At 43.5% G+C, this 25,813-nt stretch overlaps 10 protein-coding genes across 11 annotated transcripts; 4 read left to right on the top strand and 6 right to left on the bottom strand.

Annotated features, from left to right (window-relative positions):
* Positions 1-201: 201 nt before the first annotated feature.
* On the bottom strand, positions 202-15,023 carry LOC135427953 (alpha-tocopherol transfer protein-like). Its single transcript, XM_064681716.1, has 4 exons — positions 14,896-15,023; positions 1,663-1,974; positions 1,227-1,593; positions 202-1,160 (listed from the first exon to the last, which is right to left on the bottom strand). The coding sequence occupies exons 2-4, from the start codon at positions 1,959-1,961 to the stop codon at positions 891-893; spliced, it is 936 nt and encodes a 311-aa protein (XP_064537786.1). The 5' UTR covers positions 1,962-1,974; positions 14,896-15,023; the 3' UTR covers positions 202-890.
* LOC135428175 (alpha-tocopherol transfer protein-like) lies at positions 2,976-4,855 on the top strand. Its single transcript, XM_064682006.1, has 3 exons — positions 2,976-3,480; positions 3,543-3,915; positions 4,503-4,855. The coding sequence occupies exons 1-3, from the start codon at positions 3,170-3,172 to the stop codon at positions 4,755-4,757; spliced, it is 939 nt and encodes a 312-aa protein (XP_064538076.1). The 5' UTR covers positions 2,976-3,169; the 3' UTR covers positions 4,758-4,855.
* On the top strand, positions 5,464-7,183 carry LOC135428174 (neuropeptide FF receptor 2). The gene is made up of 3 exons (XM_064682005.1): positions 5,464-5,732; positions 5,802-6,431; positions 6,493-7,183. The coding sequence occupies exons 1-3, from the start codon at positions 5,706-5,708 to the stop codon at positions 7,003-7,005; spliced, it is 1,170 nt and encodes a 389-aa protein (XP_064538075.1). The 5' UTR covers positions 5,464-5,705; the 3' UTR covers positions 7,006-7,183.
* On the top strand, positions 7,542-21,805 carry clos (closca). Its single transcript, XM_064681709.1, has 13 exons — positions 7,542-7,743; positions 9,708-10,603; positions 10,857-11,031; positions 11,094-11,260; positions 11,317-11,376; positions 11,627-12,361; positions 12,847-13,939; positions 14,004-14,386; positions 14,443-14,618; positions 15,219-15,961; positions 16,019-16,210; positions 20,647-21,088; positions 21,269-21,805. The coding sequence occupies exons 1-13, from the start codon at positions 7,575-7,577 to the stop codon at positions 21,591-21,593; spliced, it is 5,556 nt and encodes a 1,851-aa protein (XP_064537779.1). The 5' UTR covers positions 7,542-7,574; the 3' UTR covers positions 21,594-21,805.
* Positions 7,745-15,007, bottom strand: LOC135427954 (RWD domain-containing protein 2B). Its single transcript, XM_064681717.1, has 2 exons — positions 14,896-15,007; positions 7,745-8,663 (listed from the first exon to the last, which is right to left on the bottom strand). Exon 2 carries the CDS (start codon positions 8,652-8,654, stop codon positions 7,815-7,817), a length of 840 nt encoding a protein of 279 aa, XP_064537787.1. The 5' UTR covers positions 8,655-8,663; positions 14,896-15,007; the 3' UTR covers positions 7,745-7,814.
* Positions 16,842-18,508, bottom strand: Map60 (Microtubule-associated protein 60). The gene is made up of 2 exons (XM_064681710.1): positions 18,078-18,508; positions 16,842-18,011 (listed from the first exon to the last, which is right to left on the bottom strand). Exons 1-2 carry the CDS (start codon positions 18,347-18,349, stop codon positions 16,868-16,870), a joined length of 1,416 nt encoding a protein of 471 aa, XP_064537780.1. The 5' UTR covers positions 18,350-18,508; the 3' UTR covers positions 16,842-16,867.
* Positions 18,872-20,388, bottom strand: LOC135427951 (putative N(4)-(beta-N-acetylglucosaminyl)-L-asparaginase GA14866). Its single transcript, XM_064681711.1, has one exon. It carries the CDS (start codon positions 20,149-20,151, stop codon positions 18,919-18,921), a length of 1,233 nt encoding a protein of 410 aa, XP_064537781.1. The 5' UTR covers positions 20,152-20,388; the 3' UTR covers positions 18,872-18,918.
* On the bottom strand, positions 21,718-22,891 carry LOC135428029 (putative N(4)-(beta-N-acetylglucosaminyl)-L-asparaginase GH22932; the record flags this gene model as incomplete). The annotated part of the gene is given in 3 exon segments (XM_064681819.1): positions 21,718-21,737; positions 21,821-22,733; positions 22,736-22,891. Coding segments are annotated over 3 exon segments (1,089 nt in total), but the record flags the coding sequence as incomplete, so codon positions are not given.
* Positions 22,892-24,089: 1,198 nt separating this feature from the next.
* On the bottom strand, positions 24,090-25,012 carry RpL31 (ribosomal protein L31). The gene is made up of 3 exons (XM_064681726.1): positions 24,893-25,012; positions 24,394-24,637; positions 24,090-24,329 (listed from the first exon to the last, which is right to left on the bottom strand). The coding sequence occupies exons 2-3, from the start codon at positions 24,615-24,617 to the stop codon at positions 24,179-24,181; spliced, it is 375 nt and encodes a 124-aa protein (XP_064537796.1). The 5' UTR covers positions 24,618-24,637; positions 24,893-25,012; the 3' UTR covers positions 24,090-24,178.
* LOC135427959 (transmembrane protein 234 homolog) lies at positions 24,902-25,658 on the top strand. 2 transcript variants are annotated; one of them, XM_064681724.1, is made up of 3 exons: positions 24,902-25,055; positions 25,116-25,421; positions 25,476-25,658. In XM_064681724.1, exons 1-3 carry the CDS (start codon positions 25,040-25,042, stop codon positions 25,574-25,576), a joined length of 423 nt encoding a protein of 140 aa, XP_064537794.1. In that variant the 5' UTR covers positions 24,902-25,039; the 3' UTR covers positions 25,577-25,658. The 2 variants fall into 2 exon arrangements, with proteins under 2 accessions (XP_064537794.1, XP_064537795.1); XM_064681725.1 differs by having other exon boundaries at positions 25,004-25,028.
* The last annotated feature ends 155 nt before the right edge of the window (positions 25,659-25,813 follow it).

A 25,813-nucleotide genomic window follows, 5' to 3' on the forward strand; every position in this document is an offset into this window, starting at 1 on the left:
ATTGAATGGATTTTGTTGCTTAGTTTTAAACATTTTATCAGCAACCTTGCCTTCGCGTAAGCCTTTATCTAATGCATAGATAATTCCGCAACATAAATGCCAAGGTGCGACACGTCATCGGCGCTTATCAGCTTGTTATTACTTTACAAACGATTACAATATTTATCATGGTAAGAATCAATGAAAATATCAGTTGGATGGTATCTTTTTTGCGTTCCAAATGTATTTCGTTTGACATTTAAACAAATTCGCTTTAATTTATTAACGTACTCAACATGGGTCGCTACAATACACCGTCAATTATATATGTAGTATGTACTATATATATATATATGTAGGGATGTATAGGTATATGTATATGTGTAAACTAGTATCAAAAATTAGTAGAAACGACACTTAACGCAAAAATGATCGAAAAATTAGATATTTATATATGTATATGTATTAAAATAAAAGCCAACAAGAACTTAGCATAGTATATAAGTAGAAGACGTCCATTGTAAGCAAAATGTGGCGAGAACGATTTTGGGGGCGACTAACCGTAGACATGGGGGTATGTGCGTTGATAAGACCGACAATAAATTATAATCGACATTCATGAGGTTTTTGCCATTTGATGGCGGTTTTGTTGTTTTTTTCTTTTCATTATTTCTTTTTTTAGTGTGCACTTTGTTTTTGTTGTAACATTGTTCAATTTGCTTTAGGTTTCGATGTTGCTTTCTATGAATTGTTATAAAATATCAGGTTCAGCTATGTCCAAAGTTCGCTGTAGTACATATATGGATGGGGTATGTATATATTTATATATATATGTATATATAAATATAGAGAGGTGTGTATAGTATGTGCATCTGAATATACAACTAACTGCCACCATCGTTGTCACAGCCTCAATCAAAGGTCAGCTTGCGAAAGGTGGCGTCCTCATTGGCGGACCCGGGGACCAGTGTGGGGCGCTGCTCCTTCTCGCTGGCAGCTCGCAGTTTCTCGTCAACACCAAAACGCTCCTCATCCTTGAAGTAGTTCGTAAAGCTGTTCAGTTGCATCTCATAGCGTGTGATGGCCTCGTTCAGTGAGCCATTATTGCCGCCCAGCTCCGCCGGCAGATACTCTTTGCCAATGGCCTTGTACAACGACTCCAAATTGGGATGTATGTGCAGCTAAAGCAAAATATTTGAAAGAAAAATAACGAAATTTTCTTTTTGGATTATCTTTTTGCTACGCACCAGTTCCTTCTGTTTCATCACATTGCGGATTATGGTGAGCACAAACTGTGTTTCTCGCGAGGCGTTCACAATGTGCGTGGCCACTAAGCTCGTGGGCAAACCATGCTCGAGGAAGGCATTCATGCGCTTGAACAAGCTAGGATCGAACTGCAGCAGCAGCGAGTAAGGTATTTTAGTAAAATCAATAAGCTCCACAACGCCGGCAATATTCCAGTTGTCGTCGGTGTTGATCTCAATTTCAGAGCGGAAGGCATGGAAGCGAAAAATGTCGGAAACGCTATGCTTGGAAGTCTCTATGTGCCCCATGCGTGTGTAGTGGATACGTGGACCGCCTGGACCAATGGGATTGGGTAGTGTAGCAAATATACTGCAAAATGAGCAAATCACAAATGCAAATTTATTGTTAATGCATACTCTTTACGCTCTCTAATCTTACCCTGATCTGGCCAGCTCGAGGACCTTGTCATCTACCGAACGACACTTGAGTAGGCTGCGTTCCTTGGACTTGTAGTTGTAGAAGAAAAGCACACGCTTTTTGGCCTCCTCCAGATCCCATTGACAGAAACGCAGAAATGCGACCAGAAACTGGTCTTCGGTGCGCGCCACCAGATAGTTCTGTTCATCGATCCAAGTGCGCAGGGCCACAATTAACGCATCTCGGTTCGCCTCGTCCTCGTTCAGCTCCGAGCGCGCCACTTCCGCCAGCTCTGGCACCAGCTGTCTTATTTTGGCCATCGTGTTTAGATAACTGCAAATTTGATTATCGATACTTTAAGCAATTGTGACAATTTGTACTCCTGGCCAGAAAGGTGTTGGATAGACTTGTATGCTCCGTCTAGGTTCAAACACAACTAATAGCAAACTCGTTGCCTGCTGCGAGGTGGCCAGCACTTGGCAAACAAGTGTACACTAAACTAGCAGAAGCTACAAGGCGATATTGACTTGGCCAATGTACAATGGGTCAAATCATCAAAATTTCACTTCAAAAAATATTGAGTTTGTTGAGAGAGCATATACAAAAACAAAACAAAAAATTTACTTTAGCGGCTATGTTCGTTCTTTGTATTATGTATTTTGAACAACAAAATCTGAAAGATATATTTCCGACTTTAAATTGGTACAACAACAGCTTACCGAAGAATGATTTAGTATAAAAATATATAAAGATTGCTGTATTAAAAAAAATTCTATATAATTCTTCCCTAACTCAAGTGAAATTCCTACATTGAAATTGACAGTTGATGCTTTTTTAAATATTTCAAGAGTTGCTCTCAAATTTCAAGCATTTAAGCTTGTGTTTTAATGCAATTTTTACGAATTTCATATAGGATCTAACTTCACTTATTTCAGTTTATTTTTAATTAGAATTTAAATAATTATTTAATATAATTATTTATTAAAATAACATAGATAAATAGCACTCAGAAAAAGAAAGAAAACAGTTGTTTCACTAAAAGGTTTTCTATGTGCACATTTTGCATGTTAAAGGTGCGATTTGGTGCCACTGTGCAGCGACAGTTTGGCGATAAGATAAGGCTTTAGGCAGATATAACTGTAGCGTGGTTCGATTAACAGGCAGATATCAACAGAAACGAACTTTGCTATGCGCCTTTTGCAGCTGCATCGCCCAAGCAGCGATTCCAACTTCGTGGTGCCCCGAGAAGCTATCACGAACAGCTGCAATTTTATATTTGACGATTAACAATTAGCAAGCATGATTTTTTTAAATATTTCTCAATCTAATCGATAGCAGCGACCTGTACAGTGAGCATTCAGAGTGCAGCAGCACTCGAGAGCAAAACAGCGGCGAGCATTATCAAATAGCCAAATGAATGGGCCCATAAAAGCGCAAGATTAGCGCTAACTGATTAAAGCCCAGAGGAGAATGGGCCAGTTTCAGTTGTCGCACAGTTGCCACGAGACACGGTCGAGTTTTGGTCTAGATGCTGGTTATATCCGACTTTGTACGTCCACTCAGTGCCGAGTTGTCCCACATTGCTGAGACGGAGCTAAATGAGGTGGCGGAACGTTTGCCTGCGGATCTGCAGGCTCTGCGGGATTGGCTGGCCAAGCAGCCGCATCTGAAATGCCGCCAGGATGCACAGTTTTTGGTTGCCTTTCTGCGCGGCTGCAAATTCAGCCTGGAGAAGGCCAAGTCCAAGCTGGATCATTTCTATACCATAAAGACCATGATGCCCGAAGTATTCGGCAATCGTCAAATGGATGAGCGCAACATTGCGCTGTGTCGCACGGGGTGAGTCACATATTGCTGACCAGCTTAACATTATCCATGCAACATTCTTTTTATGCCACCAGCACATATGTGCGGCTACCCAAACCCTTTGGCCCCGCCGGACCACGCATCACGCTAACGGATTACTCCAAATTCGATCCGAAGATCTTTAAAATGCTCGACCTGTTTCGCTATCAGACGCTGCTAATGGAGCGCCAAATACGCGAGGATGACAATAGCATCATCAGTGGCTACATTGAGATTCTCGATTTGTCCCAGATAAGTCTCAGCTTTGTGGGCCAAATGGACTTCCCGCTCATCAAAAAAATGGGCGTGTTTGCGGAAAAGGCAGCGCCCACGCGCATGAAGGGCGTTCATTTGGTCAACTGTCCCAAGGAAGCGGTTGCTGTGCTCAACCTGGCCAAGAGTATTATGCCCACCAAGCTACAAAATCGAGTGAGTCGCGGGCGGGCGGGTTCCAATTTCAGTCACTAGACGATAATCCAATGCATTTGTTATCAAACCCTTATCGGAGTTTACTCAGCTGTTCCAGACCAGACTGTTCGATAAGCTGAAAAGCTCTTCAATCGCTTTCCAATTATAGAAAATCAATAATCTTTTCGATTAGCCCTTATGTTACATGAACTGATATTCAAATAACCCCAATATAATTTGAGTACTAAGTTTGGGGAATTCACAATTCAATTTAAGATGCGTAATGCTTGCTTATCGGCAACAAATTAGTTTTACGACTAGACTGAACAGCTGTCATAAAATATTATTCCTTTAATCGTAAACAAATAATTACTTAAAAATATACTCAGGGTGACAACCAGAAGATATTCAAAAATATTCTTGATAACCCTATTTACTGGAAATGTAATAAATCTATTTACAAGTGGTTTCTATATGAAGCTGCGAGTTTTCTATACACTATTTAATATTTTAAATCCCAACGATTTGTGCGAATATTTATTTAATTTGTTTTCTTTAAATGGTGTATTTATTTATTTCTACTTTATTAACTTTTATTTCTTTCACAGTTCTATGTGCACAAAAACTTGGAGCAACTTTTCGAGATAATACCACGCGAATATCTGCCAGAGGAGTACGGCGGCGACAATGGACGCATTGCTGATATCATTGCCCAGATGGAGCAGGAGATGCTCGGCTATAACGACTACTTGAAGGAGGAGAACGATTACGGCGTTAACGAACAGCTGCGACCGGGCAAACGTCTGAGTCCCGACACGCTGTTCGGCATTGAAGGCTCCTTCCGTAAATTGGACATCGATTAGATTAGCTCACACCATGAACTGAAATTGAATGGGAAAAAAAATCCCGAAATTGCCTTAACTTTAAATTTAATTAAATGCCAAGAGCAAACTGAACTCAAGCCATTCAATAAGCACAAGCTCTTTGGGGGTTGAAAGCGAAAGAGATGCCCTCTAAAATGGGTATTTAAGGTAGGAACTCATGCATATGCAGAGGGTTCAATGCACAAGGACATATTGTACAGTATATAGATATCCATTAGCCAACTGATTAAGCATAAGAATCACATTCAAGCTTGGCTAAAATGAGTGACATGACTGGTGATATTTTTTCGATAGTTCCCCCAGCTACGCTGAAAATTAACAAAAAAAAAACGTCCTTTGAAATATCGCCCTTCTATGCGCTTCTCATGAGTTAAAGTAAGGCTTACAGGTTTTCATGCTTTCATAGTATGTGATATATTATCAAATTAAGTTGGCAATCTAATAAACTTTATGACTCACTATAGTTTACTCTCTTGTACTTTCACTCTCATTTTGTGCGACATTTTTCGTCTTGCTTGTACTCTAACCCGATCTCGTTTGACTTTTTAGTGATATGTGTCATATATATAAAATTGTGTCCCGTTTAAGTAAGACTCCGAGCTATCTCCTTATATAGTATGCACTTTTATTGAAAAACTATCCTATTTACTGCTTGTTTGAGAGGCGCAAAGAAAGGCATCGCCTGATGGACAGCTTGAAGAGTTGTATGTACATACATTACTAAAGGTAAACATCACCCACGTTGACACTCAGCAAAGCGTCAAATTCATAAGCTTTTAGTGTGCGATATCAGTGACAAGTGTTAATAGCCTTATCTATCAGTTAAGTGAATTAGACAGGATCTATAAAAATGGTCATGTAAATTTGCATGTTAGGCCAGCTGTCCAACACAGTTGCGCTCCAGGCGTCGACTAGTTAAGTGTCAACATGACTGCATATAATTATAGCATACAGGTGAGAATTTTATATCTAAATGAAAAGAATTATTTGATTTACTCCATACTCTAAACTATATCCAAGCAGTTTGACTTTAGTCAATGGGATTTTCCTGCGGAGCGCATTTGGCTGCACAAAGCGAATGAGGAGATTGCGTGGAAAATCATCTCGTTTTTGCCACTGATTATTTTTGGCTTATATGGAAACTACATCTTGATCTATCTGATAGCCACGAATCGTGCACTGAGATCGCCAACGAATTTAATAATAGCCAATATGGCAATGGCCGACTTTCTAACCCTGCTCATTTGCCCTGCTCTGTTCCTGATCAACGACTTCTATCAGAACTATCAACTGGGCTGTGTGGGCTGCAAGCTGGAGGGCTTTCTAGTGGTTGTCTTTCTGATCACAGCCGTACTGAATCTCTCGGTGGTCAGCTATGATCGTCTCACAGCGATTGTTCTGCCCCAGGAGACGCGCCTGACGCTGTGCGGTGCGAATATTGTCATCGCTTGCACATGGCTGGCGGGGCTGTTGCTGGCTCTACCCTTGGCCATTTATCGGCAGTACAGGGTGCGTATTTGGCGAAACTTTACGGAACGCTACTGCAAGGAGAATATGACTGTGCTGCCCAAGTACTGGTATGTGCTGATCACGGTACTGGTCTGGTTGCCACTGAGCATTATGCTCATCTGCTATACGGCTATATTTATAAAGGTAAGAACTAGGAAAATAAACTACTATAGCTTGACGTATATAACCACTTAACAACTTCCAGCTGGATCGCTATGAGAAGCGCGTCTTGAGTCGCGAAAATCCACTGAGTGTCAGTTATAAGCGCAGCGTGGCCAAAACGCTTTTCATTGTGGTCATTGTTTTCGTGCTGCTGCGTTTGCCCTTCACCATTTTCGTGGTGCTGCGCGAAAAGTATTACAGCAGCGAGTCGAGCGTGGATTGTGGCATGAAGTACTTTTCATACTTTTCGCAATATCTCATATTTGTCAATGCCGCCGTCAACCCCATCATCTATGGCTTCAACAATGAGAACTTCAGACGTGCCTATGCACAAATCGCGTGTGTGCAAAAGCGCAGAGCCGCAAACGCAAATCGTATTCATCATTGTTTGTATTGTGATTTCATTCAAAATAACAAATCTACACAAGCGAATGCCGGACAGAGATCGGACAAGGAGATATCACAGTCTGCGGCCAGGGTAACTAAAAAGCTGGAGGAAACATCCAATATCAATGAGACTCTAATGCCACAGCTTAATGGCGAGGGGTTTATTTAAAGTCTCAATTCGTAGTTTTTCAATACGGTTATAAAGTCTTCTAATCAGGCGAATCCCAATAATAATCTCTTATTGTTATAATTCAAACGATTTTCATAAGAATTCCAAGTAAATACACTTCCTAGGCTTTAAACTCTGATTACTTTTTCAAAACTCAACCAATCTTCCTTGTGGAATATTAATTTGTACAAGCTATCTGACTAAATAACTGAATTAAAGTGCATTAATTTTTTCGGAAAAATTTTAATATTTTCTATTGTAAGAAAACTCATTTTGAAACTAAACCAATTTACAACACTTTTTTAATTTTTTCACTTATTTTGCGCTCAAAAAGTCTCAGGTATTTCAAAACTTATGGACCCGGAGCATTGTAGCGCATCTGCACAGCTGATCCTGATCAAATCCGCAAGAAGATTCTCACACATTCTCTTTCCCATTCGCTCTCATGGAGTTCCTGCGCTCATTCAACAGCAGCTGAAGCTTTAGAAACCGTTTTAAAAGCTTCAGATCTATAGTTAAGCGTACGACTGGGCTGTTTCAGCACGTGTTTAGCTTCGTTTCAATTAAGTATGTGTCGTTTAGTATTTGTATTAATATTATTGTGGCTACTTTGGAGGCATGGCCATGCATTTGAGGTGCGCTTTGAGGAGAGCTATCCTGGCTACCGCATCGCCTCGGATTTGGACGCGGTGTCGCAGCGCCTGCACAAGCGCGAGATGCAGCAATTTTTCGACAAAGGTTTTACGAATTACAAAAAAGAAACAATCAAATTTTATTTACAGACGATTTAAAAAAAGACGTAGAAAAGCTCAGGCTAAACCAAACAACTCAGATTTCATATAGCCCGTGCCATGGTCCTCTAGGAACTTGATGAACTGGCCCATGTTTATGACGCCCTCCTCGCCATCGGCGGCATTGAACAGTTGCTCGGTGAAGTTCTCAAAGCGGCGCTTGCGGCAGGTCTCGGTTCGCACCAGGCTGATCTTTTGCCAGCGCAGGGCTTTGATGCTTCGCCAGTATTCCTGCACCTGCTCCGGCTCGCCCTCGATGCAGATTATGCCCGGCTTGCCGGGTCTGCTGAAGCCGCTCAGCTCCAGCTGACGTGCTTGGCGTATCAACTCCTGCCGCTTCATGCTCGACTTGATGTGATGCGAGTAAATCCAAAGGCGCTCCAGCTGTGCTGTTCTGGGCTGCTCTTCTGCCGGCTCGCGCTCTAGTTCGCTGGCCGGACGCAATATCAGCGTTTCGATCTGATCTTGGAGCCAGCTGAGCAGCTGATATATGTAAGGCTCCTCGGCTTCACGCTGGTCAACCAAATAGTTAGCGATTTCCAGCTTTAGATGCTGCTCCTTGATCTTGTCTAGCAGCGTTGTATGCACGCTAATCCTGGCCAGCTCCAGCAGCGGATACAAATGCGGCAGCTCAATGCGCACATCCACACACTCCTTGGCTGGCAAGCTGAGCCGGATGATGTACTCCAAATTGGAGCGCAGCGGCGTCTGTGACTCCGTTTGCAGAAACTCATTGAAATCGGCCACGACGCCGGCGTCGAGCAGCTGCAGTTCACCAGCAGCGCAGTAAATGGAACTGAGCAGCTCCAGCTCCTCCAGCTGCTGGCCAATGCAGCGTCGATAGGCCTGCTGATCCATGGCCAATGGCTGGCGGAAATTGAGAGAGAGTTGTTTGGTTTAGTCTCGGGCGACGCATTAACAGCCTAAAGTCTAAAAATGGAAAGCTAGTTACTTGAAAATTTATAGAGCTCTAAGAAAGGTTGGAACTAAAAGCTCTTAGCGAATGTGGATCGTAAAAAGTTTATTTTTTATAATTATTAGTCAAGATTATACTTGTATAGTATCAACTAGGTTTCTATCTACCATTGGTTTCTAGAAAGCTTGCGATAATATATAGCTGTAAACTTTCAACTAGTCTATGATTATCACAAGCTTGAGCTTATACTCGCTTCTCTTGATCTTATTTCAAAGTACAAGTTTATGAAACTCTTAAAAATATTTTGCCAGCTTAACGAAAGGTTTCTAGAGAAGTGCTCCAATAAGTGTCGGGAGTTAACGACTAAGAGATACCCTGAACAAGCTGCAATCACAAACTTTCTAGCTTTCTTTTATACAAAGAGGCGGTGCGTCTGCGTCGGTGCTTATTGTCCGATCTTTGTGAAATTTTCAGGGCTTTAGTGTCACCCAACTTCTAAACCGCAATTATTATTTTTAAATTTAAATCTTTTCCAGTTTTGGGCAAAGATATCCACAAATAAAATATATTTAATCTAAATGTTATTTACGAGAACCTGCATGCAAAGTTTTAAGTATCTAGCTCTTAAAATTGTTATGCAATGCTTAAGAAACTAAATCGTAGATTCGATTTTTGTCGATAATACGAAAAAAGGATAGAGTTTGAAGCTTATGTACATTTGGAGCTCGTTGGCCTGGTCAAGAGTATATGCTTGGTATATGGCGTTCGGAGATCCTTCCTACTGCATGTTATATATATCTGCACACAAGCATCCCACCCTTTTTAGCCATTTTCGATGGGTTCTGAGTAGAAAATATATATTTTCCAACTTCAACAGGGCTTTGATGGAAGGATTTTAATTACAGTCATTTTTAAATCCAGATATTTATAAAAACAACTATTCCAAGAGCGGATCCAGTGTATTATATACCCAATATCTTTATCACCCAACTCAGCTGCCTACAGTTTTAATGGCCTAGAACGTGTGGCTTCAGTACCCGTGCCCTTTCCACTGGACATCTGTATGCTGCAGTTGCCCACAGTGAAGTATGCGACAACTCTGCACAAGGATGCGGCGGGTGTGCGTCATTTTGCCGTCTTCGTGTGGCGTGCGGCTGAGCAGGACTATGCGCTTTTGCTGCAGCAGCCGGCGCCCAAGGCCGTGGCACTAGACTGCCTGGCATATGCAGGTCTGGGCTATGTGGCGCTCAGCTATAATCACACCGAGCCCGTGCTGCAGGCGCGTGACGGTTCGCCCATCTATGAGCTGTCGCCGGAGCGCGGTCTGCGCACGGTGCAATATTTTGCAGGTTTGCGATTGCGGGGAATGTATTTGAGGATTAGCAGCCAGGAGCTGACGCTGCTGCAGGCCTACGATGGCGGCGCCAACACGGAAAACCAACGTTGTCCCTACTTCAAGTGGACGAGCGGCACATTTCAGCGCCTCGGCGCCATACCCTGCAGCAACGCCCGCCGGCTGGAGGCCTTTGGCATTGACTATGCCGACTATGTGGCGGTGGCCAATTATGCGAGCGCCGATGAACGCACCTCCACCCATTCCGAAATCTACAAATACGATGCGACAGCGCGTCGCTTTCAGCTGTTCCAAAGACTGCGCAGCAACGGTGCCGTCGATGTCAAGTATTTTAGTCTGCCGGTGAATGAAGTGAGTCATCGACACTTTCTCATATTGGGCAATACGGTGGCCGCGGGAGGGGGCGGTAGTGGCAGAGCCAGTGGCGGCGATGGCGATGGCGAGGCGGATACGGTGATCTATGTCTATGATAATGGACAGTTTGTGCCCTATCAACGTTTAAGTTTCTATGCACTGGAACGTTTTTTGCCCGTGACGGTGAGTACAATACACAATGGCTGTCAAACTGTTACAGTCCGACTATGCCTAGGCCAAGTATGCTGTTTTGCAAGCAAAACGGTTTATTGCATATAAATCCAAAAAGAAATAAATATATATGTATATATATATTATCGATCCATTTTCCCATTTAAAAGCAAGGTCAAAATAAATGTTTGCAATTAAATAACGGCATAAGCCACCTTAAAATTGACCACGTGAAATTAAATCACGCGTTTCCATTCACTTGCAGCATGCGGTTGCGGAAAAGTTTCTGCTCTTTGTGGCCTGCAACAAGCAGGATGTAAAAATCTACAACCTCAACGATTGGAAATTCGAGGAATCAACAGTGCAGTTCACCGAAGGCGCTTTCAGCAGGGGCGTGGCACGCATGCGCAGCTACGAAGAAAACGAACAAAGCTATCTGAGTGAGCTATTGCAGAATCGATTATTAGAATAGATTTATTACTTAGCCCCCTTCTCTTAACAGTCATTGCCAATGAGAATATGGCCGCCAATGAGACAAACATATTCCAGCCGCTCTACAAACAGGACGAACATGCGAATGTTCTGCGTCAGGAAATTATAGAATGGGCACGCGAGCAGACAAAAAGATTGGAGCAAGTGAATGTTGAGCATTTATTGCTGGGTCTGCAGGTGAGTTGGAGATTGCATCGATTCAGAAGCCAAATTGATCAAGTTTTATCCCCCAGCAAAAACTCAAAAAACGGGAACAACAAAGAATGAATATCAAGCGTGTGAATACCAAGTCGGTGAGTAGCAAATAATATAAGCTATATTATTATTATACTTATTATAAATATATGTCCAATAGCTTTTTGTGTATGTATATGTATATACTTAAAAAAGGTCTAAAAAAAATATATAAAATAAATAGATTACGTTACGAGACAAGATATACATGAAATCTTTTCATAAATTAAGTGTTGAAATTTAATTTCCGATTTATAATAACTATTGGAAGCTAATTTTAGTTTCAATCCATCTTACCCCTCTCTATAGCTAGTCGATGCGCAACAGAAGCTAACCACAAACTATTGGGATGCTCTGCGCTATGCGAAACGTGCTCTGGATGTGATCGAACAGGATGCAGCTCAGGCTCAGCATCATCCTGTCAAGCGGGATGCCTTGGAGCAGCCAACAGAGCAGCACGAATTCGATGAGATTACAGTGAGCACTTTGGTAGTGCATGAGCGGCTGCAGGCGGAGCACATTAATGGAGTGAACAGTCATAAGCCCATCTACGAGTCGGTCAATGCCAGCAAAGTGTATGTGAGCGAGGAGTACAGGGAGGCAGCCACGGATCAGCTTGTGCCCGAATTGGAGCGGCTGAGCGTGCAGGAGCTGCAGCTAGCAGGCAAACTGAATGGCCACAACTGGACACAGCTGCTCGGGCAAACACTCAAACGGCGGGGCAGTGAGGTGCAATTCGTGAAAGCGCCCGTGGACATAAGCAACCTAAAAGCCGAGGCGGTGCGGGTCAACAGCAATGAGATTAACGACCGGCCGCTGGGTCAGCTTGTCTCCATCGATGGTGGCGACTACATAGTGCAGCAGGATGTGCAATTCGCACAGCCCATCGAGGTGAACCGGCTGCTCATTAATCAGCGTCTCAATCAAATACACGTGGATCGCCAGCGCTTCGATGTGCTGCTTCACCAGGCGAATCACACCCAGGTGATCGAGGGTGTCAAACGTTTTCAGAATATACGAGTGCTGGAGCCTATTACGATTGCGGTGAGTGCGAAAGTCTTGTTATAATTACATATAAAAGTCGGTAAAAACATAATTTCCTTTCACTGCCAAATATTTGTGCCACTTTTAATTGTTTCATTCATTCAAAATGGGAAATAATGGAATTATATAGTATAATACAACATTAATGGGAAATTAGTCGTTTCCTCATTGGGAGAAAATTTACATGGAAGTTGACCTCCTTTTAATCATTAATGTTTAAGGTTACGTTTATATGACGCGTTCATAAAAAGGGAATTTAAATTGAAAATCAATGCCCTGTTGTTATTCCATGAATGCTGTTGAATGGATGCGTGAGGAATTCGCACAGAATGACGCATTCATAAAGAGGAAATTCACGTTATTTGGGTAATTTAATAAAGGAAAGTGAAAGTTACATCCCAAATCCTTAGACATATGATTTATTTTTATAAAAATGCACTGTATTATATATTTTATAACTTGGCGTTTTGTATATTCCCTAACAGGGTCAATTGCTGGGCACCGAGCTGCTCGCCATGTCGCCCATGAAGGTGACGCACGAGGCGCTGCAACTGCAGGGCGACTATGTGATCGACGGAGACGTGACCATTGGTGAGCTGCTACAAGTGCAGGATGTGCGTGATGCAGTCACGCAGAGATCAGCAGCCGTGATCTTGCAGCAGGCGCTACGTGTGGATCAATCTTTAGAGAATGTGAATTTGCGCTTTGAGCAACCGCTAAGCGCCAACGACACCCAGCTGAGCTTCATCAATGCGCAGGATATGCAGGAACTGGTGCAGCTGAATGTCGAGCAGGTACAGGTGATTGAGGGCGTAAAAGTTCTACCCCAAAGTCTAACCATACGCGATGGCTTCGGCGAAGTCAACATACTGAATGGCATCAACGTGGAGCAGCTGCCGCAGCTGCTGCTGCTCAAAAGTAGCAATCAAAGCTTCAAATTTCCCATGCAGCTGGCCGGTCTGGAGGCGCCGCAACTGTATGCCAACACACTGCTGCTAAATGGTCTGGAATTGTTGGAATATATGCGACACAGCGGCGAGCAGCGGTCCAACAACAGCTTGTACGTGGAATACCTTCAGGCCGAGGAGCTAGGCGTGGACCAGCTGCACATGCATGGCACTATTTTTGGCCACACTTTGGATGAGCTCTTTCAGCAGGGCGCACAGCGACCGCACAGCTGGCAACTGCCGGAGCACTTCAATGGCACCATCCACGCGAGGAACGTATGGCTCAAGGGGCACATAAACAACGCGAGCGTAGCCCAGGTGGAGCAACAGCTGCAGCAATTAGCGGGCAATATTAAATACGTGGGCGACTTCACCTTTAGACATGCGGTCAACATAAGTGGCCTCAGCTTTGGCGACACTCTGAACGGCATCGAAGCTCACAGATTGGGAAACTGCTGGCTGGAGAGCAGCGGGAAGCCGCAGCAGTTTACAGCACCACAAACCCTGGCGGCTGTCTCAAGCGACAAGGATGTACTGCTCCACGGTCGCCTAAACAACTTTACGCTGGAGCAGCTGGTCAAAGGCAGCTACAGGTTGAATGCTACGGAACACTTGCAAGCGGTTAAATTTGGTAAGTACCAAGACTTGTTCAGATATGTACAAGTACCACTAACGTATCGTAAAACTCTTCCCAGTTAATCCCATTGTGTTGCAACAACCACTGAGCGTGGGTCGTGTAAACGGACTGCGTGTGCCGGAGGATATGCTGTATGCGCAAGGCGGCGGCATGCTGCAAGCGCCGCTCAAGATCAATGGTCAGCTGCTGGCGTCTGCCCAGCAGTGCAATGTGAGCAGCCTGAATGGCGTTCAGCTGGACGCACTGACGCATTACCTGAGCGGTGGATATGACATGCTGCACGTGGAGCAAGCACAGTTTGAGATGGCGCCCAAGTATGAGAAGCTAAACGGACATAAGCTGCAGCAGCTGCTCAATGATCTGTGGCTGGACAATGAGATGGTTGAGCTGAAAGCTGTGCAACTGGCAAACGCCAGCTTTAAGGGATTGGTCGAGTTTGAGGTGAGCTTAGCGGAATTATTGCGTTGGAAAACAGTTGTGAAACATTTGCATTGCAGGGCACACTAAATGGCTTGGATGTGGAGCATGTCGGTCGCAACTATTTTAGCCGTACGCGCAGTCATCTTCTTAATGTGGCGTTTAATTTCAACCATGACGTCACTTTTGCACAGACGCTGGCCGCGAGGCAAGTACAGCTACGTGTTAAAGATGGCGCACTTGTTGAGGGCATAGGGTAAGTGGTTTGCAAAGACTTTGACTGTAATTGGTATCATGTTTCATTGCATTTGTTTACGCGCTAAAAGCAGTTTGACATGCACTGCATACACACACACACACAAACCGATATACGTAGACAGCGTTCCCCACCTCGCCCCCACCTAAAACTGTCACACACACACAACGTAAAATCAGCTGTGCGCGCTACTGTATGCAGGTGAAATTTCTGTACACGTTGCAATTGGCGCTGAGTACAAGCACTGTGTCGAATTGGGGCTTAATGTAGACTTTACCTTAAGTTTTGTGGATTTGTTAAAGTTAAATTAAATGCACTTTCTACGGGCAGGCACAATATTCAAAGTTTCGACACTTCACGAGAAGAAAAACAATAAAGTGACAGGACCAGGGCTGCCAAACAAATGATGGCACTTAAAAAAATATCGAACTATCGAAACAATCGCTTTGCTTATACTCAGAGTAACCGTATATTTTAAGACGCGGTTATTTTTAAATGTTGAACATTTGCCTAAATATGTGTTATATTCATAAGCTCAAATACTTTAATCATGGTATTCGCAACTACTTAAATTCGAAATTTTTGAAACACTTTTAACAGCAATGTCTCGCTAAATTTTGACGATTTCGTGGCAAACACATTAAAAACTGCTGGACCACACATCATCACAGGCCAATGGAGCTTATCGGAGGCTCTTGTATCGGGCGATTTAAATAATGTGCTCATAAATCAATTAAATCTAGTTGATGACGTTCTGCGCAACGATACCCAGGGCGTTACCTTGTTAGGCGCAACTAAAAGAGCTGCCAGCGCCACCATAAAAAGACTCTTTGCAACGCCCACTAGCACAGTAGCAAATGTGCCTGTGGCACAGTGGATCAACGACACGGTGTACATTTATGGTAATCACAGCATTGCCGGCACAACAATACTGGAAACCTTGAATCTCTACAATGATCTGCGCGTTAAGGGTCCAGTTAATGGCATCCACTGGCAAGCAGATCAGCTGCTGCTATGCGATGGGGAGCAGCATAGCGCTGGCTCGCTGCTGGTGGAGAATGCGCTGCCGGACCAACGGCGCATACTGAGCAGCAACATTGAGGAGCTTTGGGTGGATCGTATTAATGGACTGGCTGTGAACGAGCTATTGGCAAATAAGGCGCACAATCGTCCAAATCTGCATGTGGCCAGTCACTTGATCTTCACGCAGCCGCTAAGCGTGGCCAACTATGAGCTGGGTGAAGTGCCACTCGAAGGCTACAAGTGGAAACGCGAGGCCAATGCTGTAGAGAATTGGCAGCAGCTGAATGCCCATGTGGCTGCAGTGCAGCACCGTCTAGCGGGTGAGACATCCACATTTATTTCAATGAAACCAGTTACTCATGATTCCCCCGCAACAGCGCCCGCTTATGTGCTAGAGAGCTTTGCGCTGCTACAGCAGTTGCCACTAAATGCTAGCCAGTTGGAGATGATGCACGAGCAAACCTCAAATACGGATGTCCTAGCCATTTGGCATGGCAAAAACAAAGAAGCCTTGCAAATAGAAGTCTATGCCTGGCAAGACCAGGAGCGGCAATTCAAACACAATGCAAGTAAGTGAGCTATAATGCGTCTTTATTTATCATATAATTTAATGAAATGGTTTACGAACTTATTTACTAAAGTCTATGAATGAATTTCGTGAGTGGAAGGGGTAGATGGCTGAGAATGTTTACGTTTAAGCAAAGCGCCTAATAATCCTGAAAATACAGCTTATAAAATCACTTTAATTTATATATTTATATTTATATAAATATAAAATAAATAAGATCTGGGCTCTTTGCATAAACGTAGCAATTTATAATTAAAATGCGTAGCTTACACAAGTTCTTAGAAAAACACACGCTTTTTACACTTAACTATTGTTGCTTAGGTCTTATTGTTGCCAATAGCTGATGCTTGTGCGCCAATTATAGAGTAAAAGTTAGCAATCCTAAAGCTGCTTGTTCAGTTTACACGTGTCAAATAGCTGGCGAAATAATTAAATAAATGTTAAAACTAATCCTAGTTGAAAATGGGCATAGCTAAATATTTTCAAATCTGCTAAAATATTATATATATATATTTTTTGAATATATATATTTTTTCCGCCAAGTGTAAACAGGCTGTCGTGAAAGAACTTTAAATAATATCGTTAATTAAACGGCTCTCTACTTGACTATCTCTAAAAGGGGTTTTCTTCTGTTTTTCCGTCAATCTTGATCAAATTGTTACTGCTCCAGTTCATCGCTTTGCACGTCCACAATGGCACGTAGTATGCCCAGTTCCAGTTTGGCAGCGGCGCGTTGTGAGATTCGATTCATCACATTGGCCACATAGAGACCGAGTGCCTCATGGCGCGTTGAATTGCATAGATTTTTGAAGAATGTCGGCGGCAGCGAGTTATCAAAGTTGCCCAAATTAATTATTTCTGCTGTGTTATGGGAGCCGGCATTCACTTTGCTCGAATCAAATATGATTTCGTTCTTAAAGTCCAGCTCTTCGAGGTGCGGAGAATAACCATTGGTGCTGGCCACCGATGTGGAGGCCATTGTAGCCCCTGTCGAAGAGTTGGCACCGCCGCCACCACCGAGATTGCCGTTGAGCTGCTGTGAGGCGGCAGGTATGGTTATGATGTTAATGCCCGGCGGTGGTGATTGATTGCTTTCACGCTCTTTCTTTACCTGCAGCAACTGAGCAGTGGTCGTGTGCACCACATTGGTTGGGGCAGAAGTTGGAGTTGAAGGTTCAGCAGCAGCAGCAGCAGCAGCAGCAGCAGCAGCAGCAGCTGCTGCGTGGCTGCCCTTGGGGCTAGTCTGTGTTTTCTGGAGTTTCTTTTGCGATGCCGAACTGGCGCACTCATCAGACAACTTGCGCTTCATCGAATCGGGAAGTTGGATTGTGGTGCGTACGGAGGCCGTAGCCTTATTGCTGTTCGATTGTTGTTGTTGTGCCGTTGCCGCTGCCGTTGATTTGTGTCCAGCTGCGGCGCTGCTCGGTGTCTTTTTCAAGGTAATACCTTTCTTTTGAAGTGCCGCTGCCGCCACGGAGACAGCATTGGCCTGTGAGTTAGTCTGTGAGCGTTGCGGATTGTTGTTGGCCATGGTATTTAGCAGCTTCTTCTCCTCGAATGCTGGACGTGGCGTATCCACATTGGGTTTAGCGTATGGTTTATCCTCTTTTTCGGGTGTGCCGCCACCAGTACTATTCGATTTTGTGGGACTGTCGCCATCCGAGCTGGCTGAACCTGTGGAATTGGTTGGCTGGCCATATTGTGGCCGAGTCGTAGTGGCAGAGCTATCGTCATCATCTTCTTCCTGCTCCTGCACTTCTAGCATTTCATACTCCTCCACTTCCTCCATTGGCAATTGCTCACTTTGCAGGCAACGGAAAAGAAATGGTTAATACATAAATATTTAAGCAATTACTTTATGTACTCACTCTTCCGTTTTGACCACCGTCTTGGGCTCCTGGTGAATTTTTTGCATGAGCCCAAACAATTTCCAGCCGGAGTTACCTTTCAATTTCTCCTGCTCGTATTTTTTTTGCAGCACTATGAAAATGGAGCGAGACTCGTGCACAGTCAGCTTGTTGAGGCGACCAATGCGCGCCCAGGCGTCATCCTGCTCCTGTTTGGTGGCACTGGCGTTGTTTGGGTGCAGAGCCTTTTCCTTGGAAATATCCGCCAGAATCTTGTCCAGCTGGATAGCCATTTTAGTCAGGGACTTTCGGCCTGCGTTTTGAGCGTTTTTAATAATTTTGACGGCGTTTTTATGACCACTTTTTCACTTAATTTTTGGCCCTGCCGCTCTTTTCTAGCGTTTGCGCTGTTTCTGCTTCGTTTTGCAACTTCGCTTTTTCACGTATGCGGCGTCTGCTGCGACGCTGATTTGGCGGAAAAATAATTCGATGGTATATACACGGTCAGACAAGATGGCTCACCACAGTATACTCAAAGCGAATAACATTGCTTGAACCATATATAAATCAACATGATATTATATTATTTATTTACTTAACTTAACTTAAAACGTATATAACTTATTCAAATAACTTAAAAACTTATTTCATTAGCTGTGTTGGCTACCGATATGCCTGGCAGAGTAAACAGATACATATCATGCAGACTGAACGTGTTTGCTTATCAAATATATTCAAAAGCAAATGCAAAAACTTTGCATCGTTTTACAGCACTACTAAACTAACAAAACAGTTCAAAAGGAAATGAATAAAAATTGCTTCTTATTATATTTATTGTTTTTACGCAAATATAAACCTAAACTTACAATCTTACCACATTTACAACTGTCTCAGCCGGCAAACATTTAACCGTCTTCACGAGCGCAGCTTGCACCGGGCTGCTGACAACAAATGGAAACTCCAGCATGCCGTAACAGGCAGCTGCATAATTTCCCTGACGATTTACAGCGATGACAGCGCCAGAAAAGTCCTTATGATAATTTATAATACGTTTTATAGCCAAATCAACAGCCTCCTCTGGTTTCTTGCCCGCCCGCATGGCCTCCACGGCCAGAAGCGAGGGCAGAAAACGCATCATAATGTCCCCATCGCCAGTGGCTACGGCGGCACCAACTTCGTCATCCGCATAACTGCCGGCGCCGGCAATGGGTGAGTCGCCAACGCGGCCGGGTATCTTGTTTCGTGCCCCATTGGTAGAGGTACCTGTATGTATATGGTGCTCCATATCAATTGCAACCATGCCGATGGTATCGTGATTCTGCTGCCCCATTTTGTACTCAGTGCGAGCGCGATCCTCCTTCCAGCGCGTTAGGGGCGTTGCCTTGGGGACGTAGGGGCCACACGAAAGCTTAGGATCGGGATTTACGTTATGCCAGAAATTTGGCTGGCAATTCTCAGCCTTCCACTGCTGCCACATAGCTCTCGACTCGGGCGTCACCAGTGAGTCAGTGCGGAATCCCATAGCCACAGCGAAATTTGTGGCACCTTGTCCCACGAGCATAGTGTGCGATGTGCGCTCTAGCACAAACCTGGCCACACGTATGGCTTCCTTAATGCCCATTAAACCAGCCACTGCGCCCACATCCATGTTAGAACCATCCATAACCATAGCGTCCAATGTAGTATCGCCCAGCTCATCCGGCGAACCGCCATAGCCGACGGTGCCATCGCATTGCATCTGCTCGCACTTGGTGCAGCCCTCCACGACGGCGTTTCGTGTCTGCCTCAGACCGCCCTCCGACTGCTTGAGTATGCGCCAGGCCAGCGCATTTGCGTCTGTGAAGTTCCATGTATTGATCACCATTGGTAACAGTGACTCCGATCCGCTTGATTGTGTCGTGACTACAGACTTCATTTGCTTAGTCGCAGCAACTGTGGAGAACGACGGCTTTGTGCTAAAGCCTCGAGAGGAAGTCGTCTTGGCGCTGGTGCTGGTCGTGACTGTGGTTGAGCTTTTCTTGTAGCTCCAACCGGAGGGTACGACGGCCATGGACACCGCGGCACAGCAAATCAGCCAAAAGCATATTTTTAGCATTCTCAATGTGTATTTATTTGTTGTCAACTTCTCTGACGGTTCCTCACTGAATGCAGCTGCAGTCGATGTACCCGTGCTTTTAAACGTAGCGTAGGAGCCGCCCAATGCAAAGCATAACCTCACTTTTGTTTTGGCTTATCTTGGATGTGCTTATGCCCTGTCGCTATACATTGAGCTGGGTATATTCGGTTTAGAGAAAACTTGCTGTGCTTGAAAAGAAATAAGTACTTTGACATCTATGCACCAAAAAAAGTAGCGACAATTTTAAGTAGTTAAATTAAGTTACTGAATTTAAAGCGAATGCTCCAGATTTTATTTCATTTATTTTTCAATAAATATAACGAATAATCAAATGTTGTCTGTACAGGTATTCAGGAAAACATATAGAATGGAAATGCATGTACATATATAGCATAGTTTATAGGGTATACTTCTATAGCACATACAGCTTGCAGTTTTTCATTTATGTTTTCTCTTTGTTTCTTTTGTTTGCAGGCCTAACAAAAATGTTGCAACCCCATGAGAAATTAGCTGAGCAGAACAACACAGTTTTTGCACCGATTAGTGCCGACGCTTCGTTCCGTAGCCCCTTACGTCTAATGTTTTTAGACTGTCTGGCGCTACAAAAAGAACTGGAAGAACTCGTCATCTACTGCCGCGCCAATAGGAGCATCAATAGTACAATCTGGCGCCAGGCCGTGATACCAACTGGACGCGTAAAACAGCTGCTGCCCGCTACTGATAATATTGGTTCTCCTCTGGCCCTGCTCGTTGACAACTCCGTGGAGTTCTGGCAGTGGGCAGTGGATGGCAGCAGTAAGTTGCAGCAGCGTCTGCAAATAATGCAGGCTGAGCAAATGGCGCTGGCGCGTCATGAGAACAATGATTACTTGGCCGTCTTGACTGCATCCCCAGCAGCCGCCATCCACATATACAGGTAAGTGCTACTTCATTGCAGTGCTGCCAATTTAGCTGTGTTCAAGCTTGATTTGGCTATTTAGCTGCTATTCGCAACTTTTTTTAGTATCAACTTGTGTTCAGATAACTAATCCAGCTGTTTTAAACATTGCGTCAAGCTACGTTAACTAAACTAATAATTATCTTCCATACTGTATAGTGCCGACAACAGCAACGCCTTGGATTACCATCTGGAGCATATATTTGAATTGGACGAGTCGCCGCAGCAGCGTCGCCTGCTTTTTGTACATCTGCACAAATCCAAAGATCTGCTGCTTTGCTTGTCCAATGCCACTGCCACGCAAACCCTGCGCATTTATCAGCACCAGGGCGTGGCAGGCTTTCAACAGATCCTCAGTGATAGCACGCTGCCTGCTGCTCAGTTCTTGCAAACTCTGGAGCTGCCAGCGTCGCAAAATACGGTCTTGGCACTAGTCAATGGTGATGGCGTCTTTTTGGTGGGACCTCAGTTCACAAAGCTCTGAGGCACAAAGAATATATATTACTGTTTATTAATTATATCTGATACAATAGGTATTTCAAATGTACATAAAATGTTTTTGTAAATATTTACTAATTATTTGATAGTTTTCTAACACTTCTATGTTCTCAGTGAATCATCATGCAGACTGAACGTGTTTACTACATAACGTATTTCAATTCAAAACATACAAAAATAGAAAAAATGAAACAAGTATTAACGAGCAATTACGTTTCTTTCTACAATGGCACCTCAATCTCAATCTCTCAATCTCAATCTCCAGTCGCATTGCTCTCTTCGGGCTGCTGACAATGAAGGGAAACGTTTTAACACCGTGACAGATACCCGCATAATGCCCCAACCGATCAACAGTAATTAGAGCACCAAAAAAGTTTGGGTAATGCTTTAATATACGTTGAAAGACCTGCTCGATTGCCTGTGCCGGGGACTTGCCCTCCCGCATGGCGTCTACGGCCCGCAGCGAGGGCAGAAAACGCATCATAATATCGCCATCGCCAGTTGATAGAGCGGCACCAGCTTCGTTGTCCGCATAGCTGCCTGCTCCAGCTATGGGTGAGTCACCTACACGGCCGTGTATCTTGTACTTTAAACCATTGGTGGATGTAGCTGTATGCATTTGGTGGTCTACATCTATGGCTACCATTCCTATGGTATCGTGATTATCCGGCCCAATATTGTATTCAGTTCGGTTGCGTTCCTCATGTACGTGTGTGAGCGGCTTGTAGGGACCGCACGAGAGCTTCGGATCCGGAGTTACACCTTGCCAGAAATTACGCTGGCAATTGTTTTCCTTCCACTGCTGCCATTCGGCTGTCGTATTGGGCGTCGCCAATGTGGAGTAACGTTTAAGCCCTATTTGCTCGGCAAAATCTGAAGCCCATTTTCCCACCAGGAAAGTGTGCGATGTGCGCTCCAGCACAAATCTGGCCGCCAATACAGCATCATTAATGTCGTTTAGACCAGCTACAGCGCCTACATTCATTGTGGCTCCATCCATGACCATAGCATCCAGTGTTGTTTGGCCCTGCTCATCCGGCTCTCCGCCATACCCAACAAACATTTCGCACTGATCTATCTCGCACTTGTTGACGCCTCCCACGACTGCATTGCGAGGTCTGATGAAGACCTTCCTTTCGACTGACTTAGAATGCGCCATGCCTCTTCTGAGGCGGATGGATAGTATTGATTACCATTGGCAGGAGCTGCTACTCTTCTACGTCTAGATCTGGATTCCAGTTTGCTGCCTTTGACAGTGCTGTACAGCAAAGTACCCAGATGAATGTTTTTATCATTTTAATTACTTAAATTTCAGATTGTTTAATGTAAGCTTGTGGCCATTTGATCACTTAATGTGTTTGCTTCTAATGATCCGCAGCTTTTTTGAATGTTTTTCGGTGCCCGCCCAGCAATTGAGATAACATCACTTTTAAATCCTGGTTTATCTTTTTTAAAACAAATATACTCTTTTTACCAAAGATGAAGGGGTATAGATGAATTGTGGAACATCTTCCGCATAACGGAACTTGTTTTCGATGGAAGGATATTTTTAAAATATCAAATCTAAAATAAATAAAAGTAATATGTAATAATTTTGATGATTTAATTAAAAAAATATTTAAAGAGCACAAAAAAAGATTTTCGACACGGATTGATCTCGATGAGCTTAACCATCATTACTAACTTTTCAGTTTACATTGTCTCTTACTTAGAGAACTCCATTGAATCACTAGGCACTTATATTTTACTGGACTAGGCATAGTTAAGGCGATCTTTACTTTATGGTAACTTTATGATCCTATCAAAACTTTTGCTGGCCCCCAGAGAAAATAATCATGAGGTGTGTTGTTTTGATATTTTTTTGGCAACTTTGGGTTATTATCAAAACTATTGCTGCACCATGAGAAAATACTTCTGATGTGCTCTCAAAAAAGGCGTTTTGATAACATTTTTTTGCCCTATTCTATCTATTTTATGGAATCTTAATCGCAAGTACCATGTTTGTTTCCGATTTATAATCAAAAAACAAATTGATCGCTTCCTTCCCTGCTTGGTCCAAACTCTGTGGAGTTTTGACAGTGGGCAGAAGATGGGAACGCCTAGTTGCAGAAATGCCTGCTGAGTAAACGGAGCTGGCGCATCGTGTGAATCACGATTACCTAACATCGCCGCCAACCCTCATCCACTTTTGCAGACATGTGGCCCAAACGTACTCCTAACTAATCCTTACGTACCTTGTCAACAATTACACCACATTCGATTTTCAACTTTAGCAAACCTTTAGCTTAGCAAAGGCTCCACAGCCGTCAACTCCTGTTCAAATCATAAGGCTATGGTAACTATCTAATGTAATTATCTGCAGTTTATAAAAGTTGCAAGCGGCTCAACACCAGTCGTTGGCAATTGGCAATAGCATTGGCATCCAGTTGGTGACGCCAGTTTACATGATTTCTCAAAAGACGATTTTGTGATTATTCAAAGGTTTAATTATTTCTAAATAAAAATTACTTTTTATTAACGTTTTTTTTGTTAGCGGCGTAAACTCTTTAGTTATTTTAGTTTCTCATTAGTTTAATCGTCGCTGGACTCAACGTTCTCCGTTTGCAAGTTCTTGAATGTTGGCACAGGCACGTACGTGACCAGTGTGAACAGTTTGTTGGGAGAATCCTCATCGTCATTGCGGCGACGCGCCAGACGAACACGAACGCGGAATGGCGTTGATCTGTAGCGTAAACAAACGATATTAGTTTGGGCATAAACGATATGAATATACGTGTGCCACTCACCTGATACCCTTGGACCAGATGTGCTTGTTGAGGCGGGTATCGATGCGAACATCATTGGTGCCCATCTCGCGCTCGGCAAACTTGCGGATCTCCTTGATGGCGCGCGGCGCACGCTTCTTGAAGCCGATGTTGTGCACACGCTTGGCCAAATGAATTGTGCACTCACGGGTGACAACTTCGTTGATCGCCGATTTGTTGCGTTTCTCGCCCTTGGTCTTTGCCATTGCTATTGCTGTTCAATATCCTATTGAATAAAAGGAAAAACAATTCGGTTAGATTTAAGTTATCAATTTATGCTATAGCATATAGCCTAATCAAAACACAAGAGTAATTTTCAGACGCCATTTAAACACACATAGCACTGCGACCGCCATAACATTTTGGTAGTTAAGTTAAGCATTTTGTGTGCCGTATACATTTTTAAACATTTCATTGCATTTATTTTGGCATAAATTGCGATGTTTTCTGATTATATTTAGGGTAATACGCAAAAACCCACCTATAGGAAATGAAAGCTTGACGTAAAAGAATTTGACAGCTGCATAGTGCTGTCAAAGTCAGAGCACAATTAGTGTTGGTAAATAGTCGCATACAACCCTGCATATGACAGCCGGCCCCGCAGCTGATGTTGGCATGTAAATAAACAATGCTTGCAACTGCATGTAAAAAATGTTTACATTGTTTATGTGAGTTTAAAAACAATAATTGCCAATTACTTGCAGTGCAACTACTGACCGTTGGCCTGCTGTGGGGCGTGACGAATCCCTTTATACGCCTGGGAAGCCAAGGCATTGAGTCTGTTAAGGACACAGGCTCTAGGTATCGAAATTTTCTTGCCGAGCTGCAGATGATTGGCTCACGCCTGCATTACTGGATACCATTTGGGCTCAATCAATGTGGTAGTGTGCTGTATGTGTGGACATTGCGTACCGCCAATATAACTGTTGCTGTGCCCGTGGCGAATTCGTTAAGTTTTGCCTTTACAGCTATAACGGGTTATCTGCTCGGCGAACAGCTGCCTGGTAAAAGTGAGTGAGCTGTCATATATTAATATTTTGTTTAATTTGCTACATTCGGTGCAGAGATAATCATTGGAACGTTGCTTATATGTTGTGGAAGCATACTCATGATATGTGACAAGTTGCTACAAGAACAGCAGAGCCACAGTATAGATTTCCAATAAATAGTTTTTATTCTTATTTCTCGTCTTAATGTATTGTTCCACATATTAACTAAATGTTTATTAAAATTGTGTTTATAGGAATGACTATTTTTGGTTGTATTACAGATCTGTGTTCAAATTCTATGAATCATCAATGGTATGCCTGCAGTTTATCAATTTCACTTTAGCTATCGATCGTACATCACTGCAGTTAAGTGTTGTTAAAAACACTCAGGATGACCGGAATTTTAAAATACT

Source organism: Drosophila montana, unplaced genomic scaffold (assembly GCF_035044405.1).
Source record: "Drosophila montana isolate Dmon_TW-CO22-7 unplaced genomic scaffold, ASM3504440v1 contig_2438_1, whole genome shotgun sequence".
Classification (NCBI taxonomy): domain Eukaryota; kingdom Metazoa; phylum Arthropoda; class Insecta; order Diptera; family Drosophilidae; genus Drosophila; species Drosophila montana.

Excerpts from the sequence above, each read along its gene's own strand:
- clos (XM_064681709.1), top strand. The coding sequence starts at position 7,575 with ATGTGTCGTTTAGTATTTGTATTAATATTATTGTGGCTACTTTGGAGG. Across the intron at positions 10,604-10,856 it reads AACGTTTTTTGCCCGTGACG|CATGCGGTTGCGGAAAAGTT; the intron begins GTGAGTACAATA and ends ATTCACTTGCAG. Across the intron at positions 16,211-20,646 it reads GCAATTCAAACACAATGCAA|GCCTAACAAAAATGTTGCAA; the intron begins GTAAGTGAGCTA and ends TTTTGTTTGCAG.
- LOC135428174 (XM_064682005.1), top strand. The coding sequence starts at position 5,706 with ATGACTGCATATAATTATAGCATACAG. Across the intron at positions 5,733-5,801 it reads CATATAATTATAGCATACAG|TTTGACTTTAGTCAATGGGA; the intron begins GTGAGAATTTTA and ends ATATCCAAGCAG. Across the intron at positions 6,432-6,492 it reads ATACGGCTATATTTATAAAG|CTGGATCGCTATGAGAAGCG; the intron begins GTAAGAACTAGG and ends AACAACTTCCAG.
- Map60 (XM_064681710.1), bottom strand. The coding sequence starts at position 18,349 with ATGGCTATCCAGCTGGACAAGATTCTGGCGGATATTTCCAAGGAAAAG. Across the intron at positions 18,012-18,077 it reads ACGGTGGTCAAAACGGAAGA|TGAGCAATTGCCAATGGAGG; the intron begins GTGAGTACATAA and ends TTGCCTGCAAAG.
- LOC135427953 (XM_064681716.1), bottom strand. The coding sequence starts at position 1,961 with ATGGCCAAAATAAGACAGCTGGTGCCAGAGCTGGCGGAAGTGGCGCGC. Across the intron at positions 1,594-1,662 it reads CTCGAGCTGGCCAGATCAGG|TATATTTGCTACACTACCCA; the intron begins GTAAGATTAGAG and ends CTCATTTTGCAG. Across the intron at positions 1,161-1,226 it reads TGATGAAACAGAAGGAACTG|CTGCACATACATCCCAATTT; the intron begins GTGCGTAGCAAA and ends ATTTTGCTTTAG.
- LOC135427959 (XM_064681724.1), top strand. Across the intron at positions 25,422-25,475 it reads CGAACAGCTGCCTGGTAAAA|AGATAATCATTGGAACGTTG; the intron begins GTGAGTGAGCTG and ends CATTCGGTGCAG.
- LOC135428175 (XM_064682006.1), top strand. The coding sequence starts at position 3,170 with ATGCTGGTTATATCCGACTTTGTACGTCCACTCAGTGCCGAGTTGTCC. Across the intron at positions 3,481-3,542 it reads ATTGCGCTGTGTCGCACGGG|CACATATGTGCGGCTACCCA; the intron begins GTGAGTCACATA and ends TTATGCCACCAG. Across the intron at positions 3,916-4,502 it reads CCACCAAGCTACAAAATCGA|TTCTATGTGCACAAAAACTT; the intron begins GTGAGTCGCGGG and ends TTTCTTTCACAG.
- RpL31 (XM_064681726.1), bottom strand. The coding sequence starts at position 24,617 with ATGGCAAAGACCAAGGGCGAGAAACGCAACAAATCGGCGATCAACGAA. Across the intron at positions 24,330-24,393 it reads ATCTGGTCCAAGGGTATCAG|ATCAACGCCATTCCGCGTTC; the intron begins GTGAGTGGCACA and ends TTTACGCTACAG.
- LOC135427954 (XM_064681717.1), bottom strand. The coding sequence starts at position 8,654 with ATGGATCAGCAGGCCTATCGACGCTGCATTGGCCAGCAGCTGGAGGAG.
- LOC135427951 (XM_064681711.1), bottom strand. The coding sequence starts at position 20,151 with ATGCTAAAAATATGCTTTTGGCTGATTTGCTGTGCCGCGGTGTCCATG.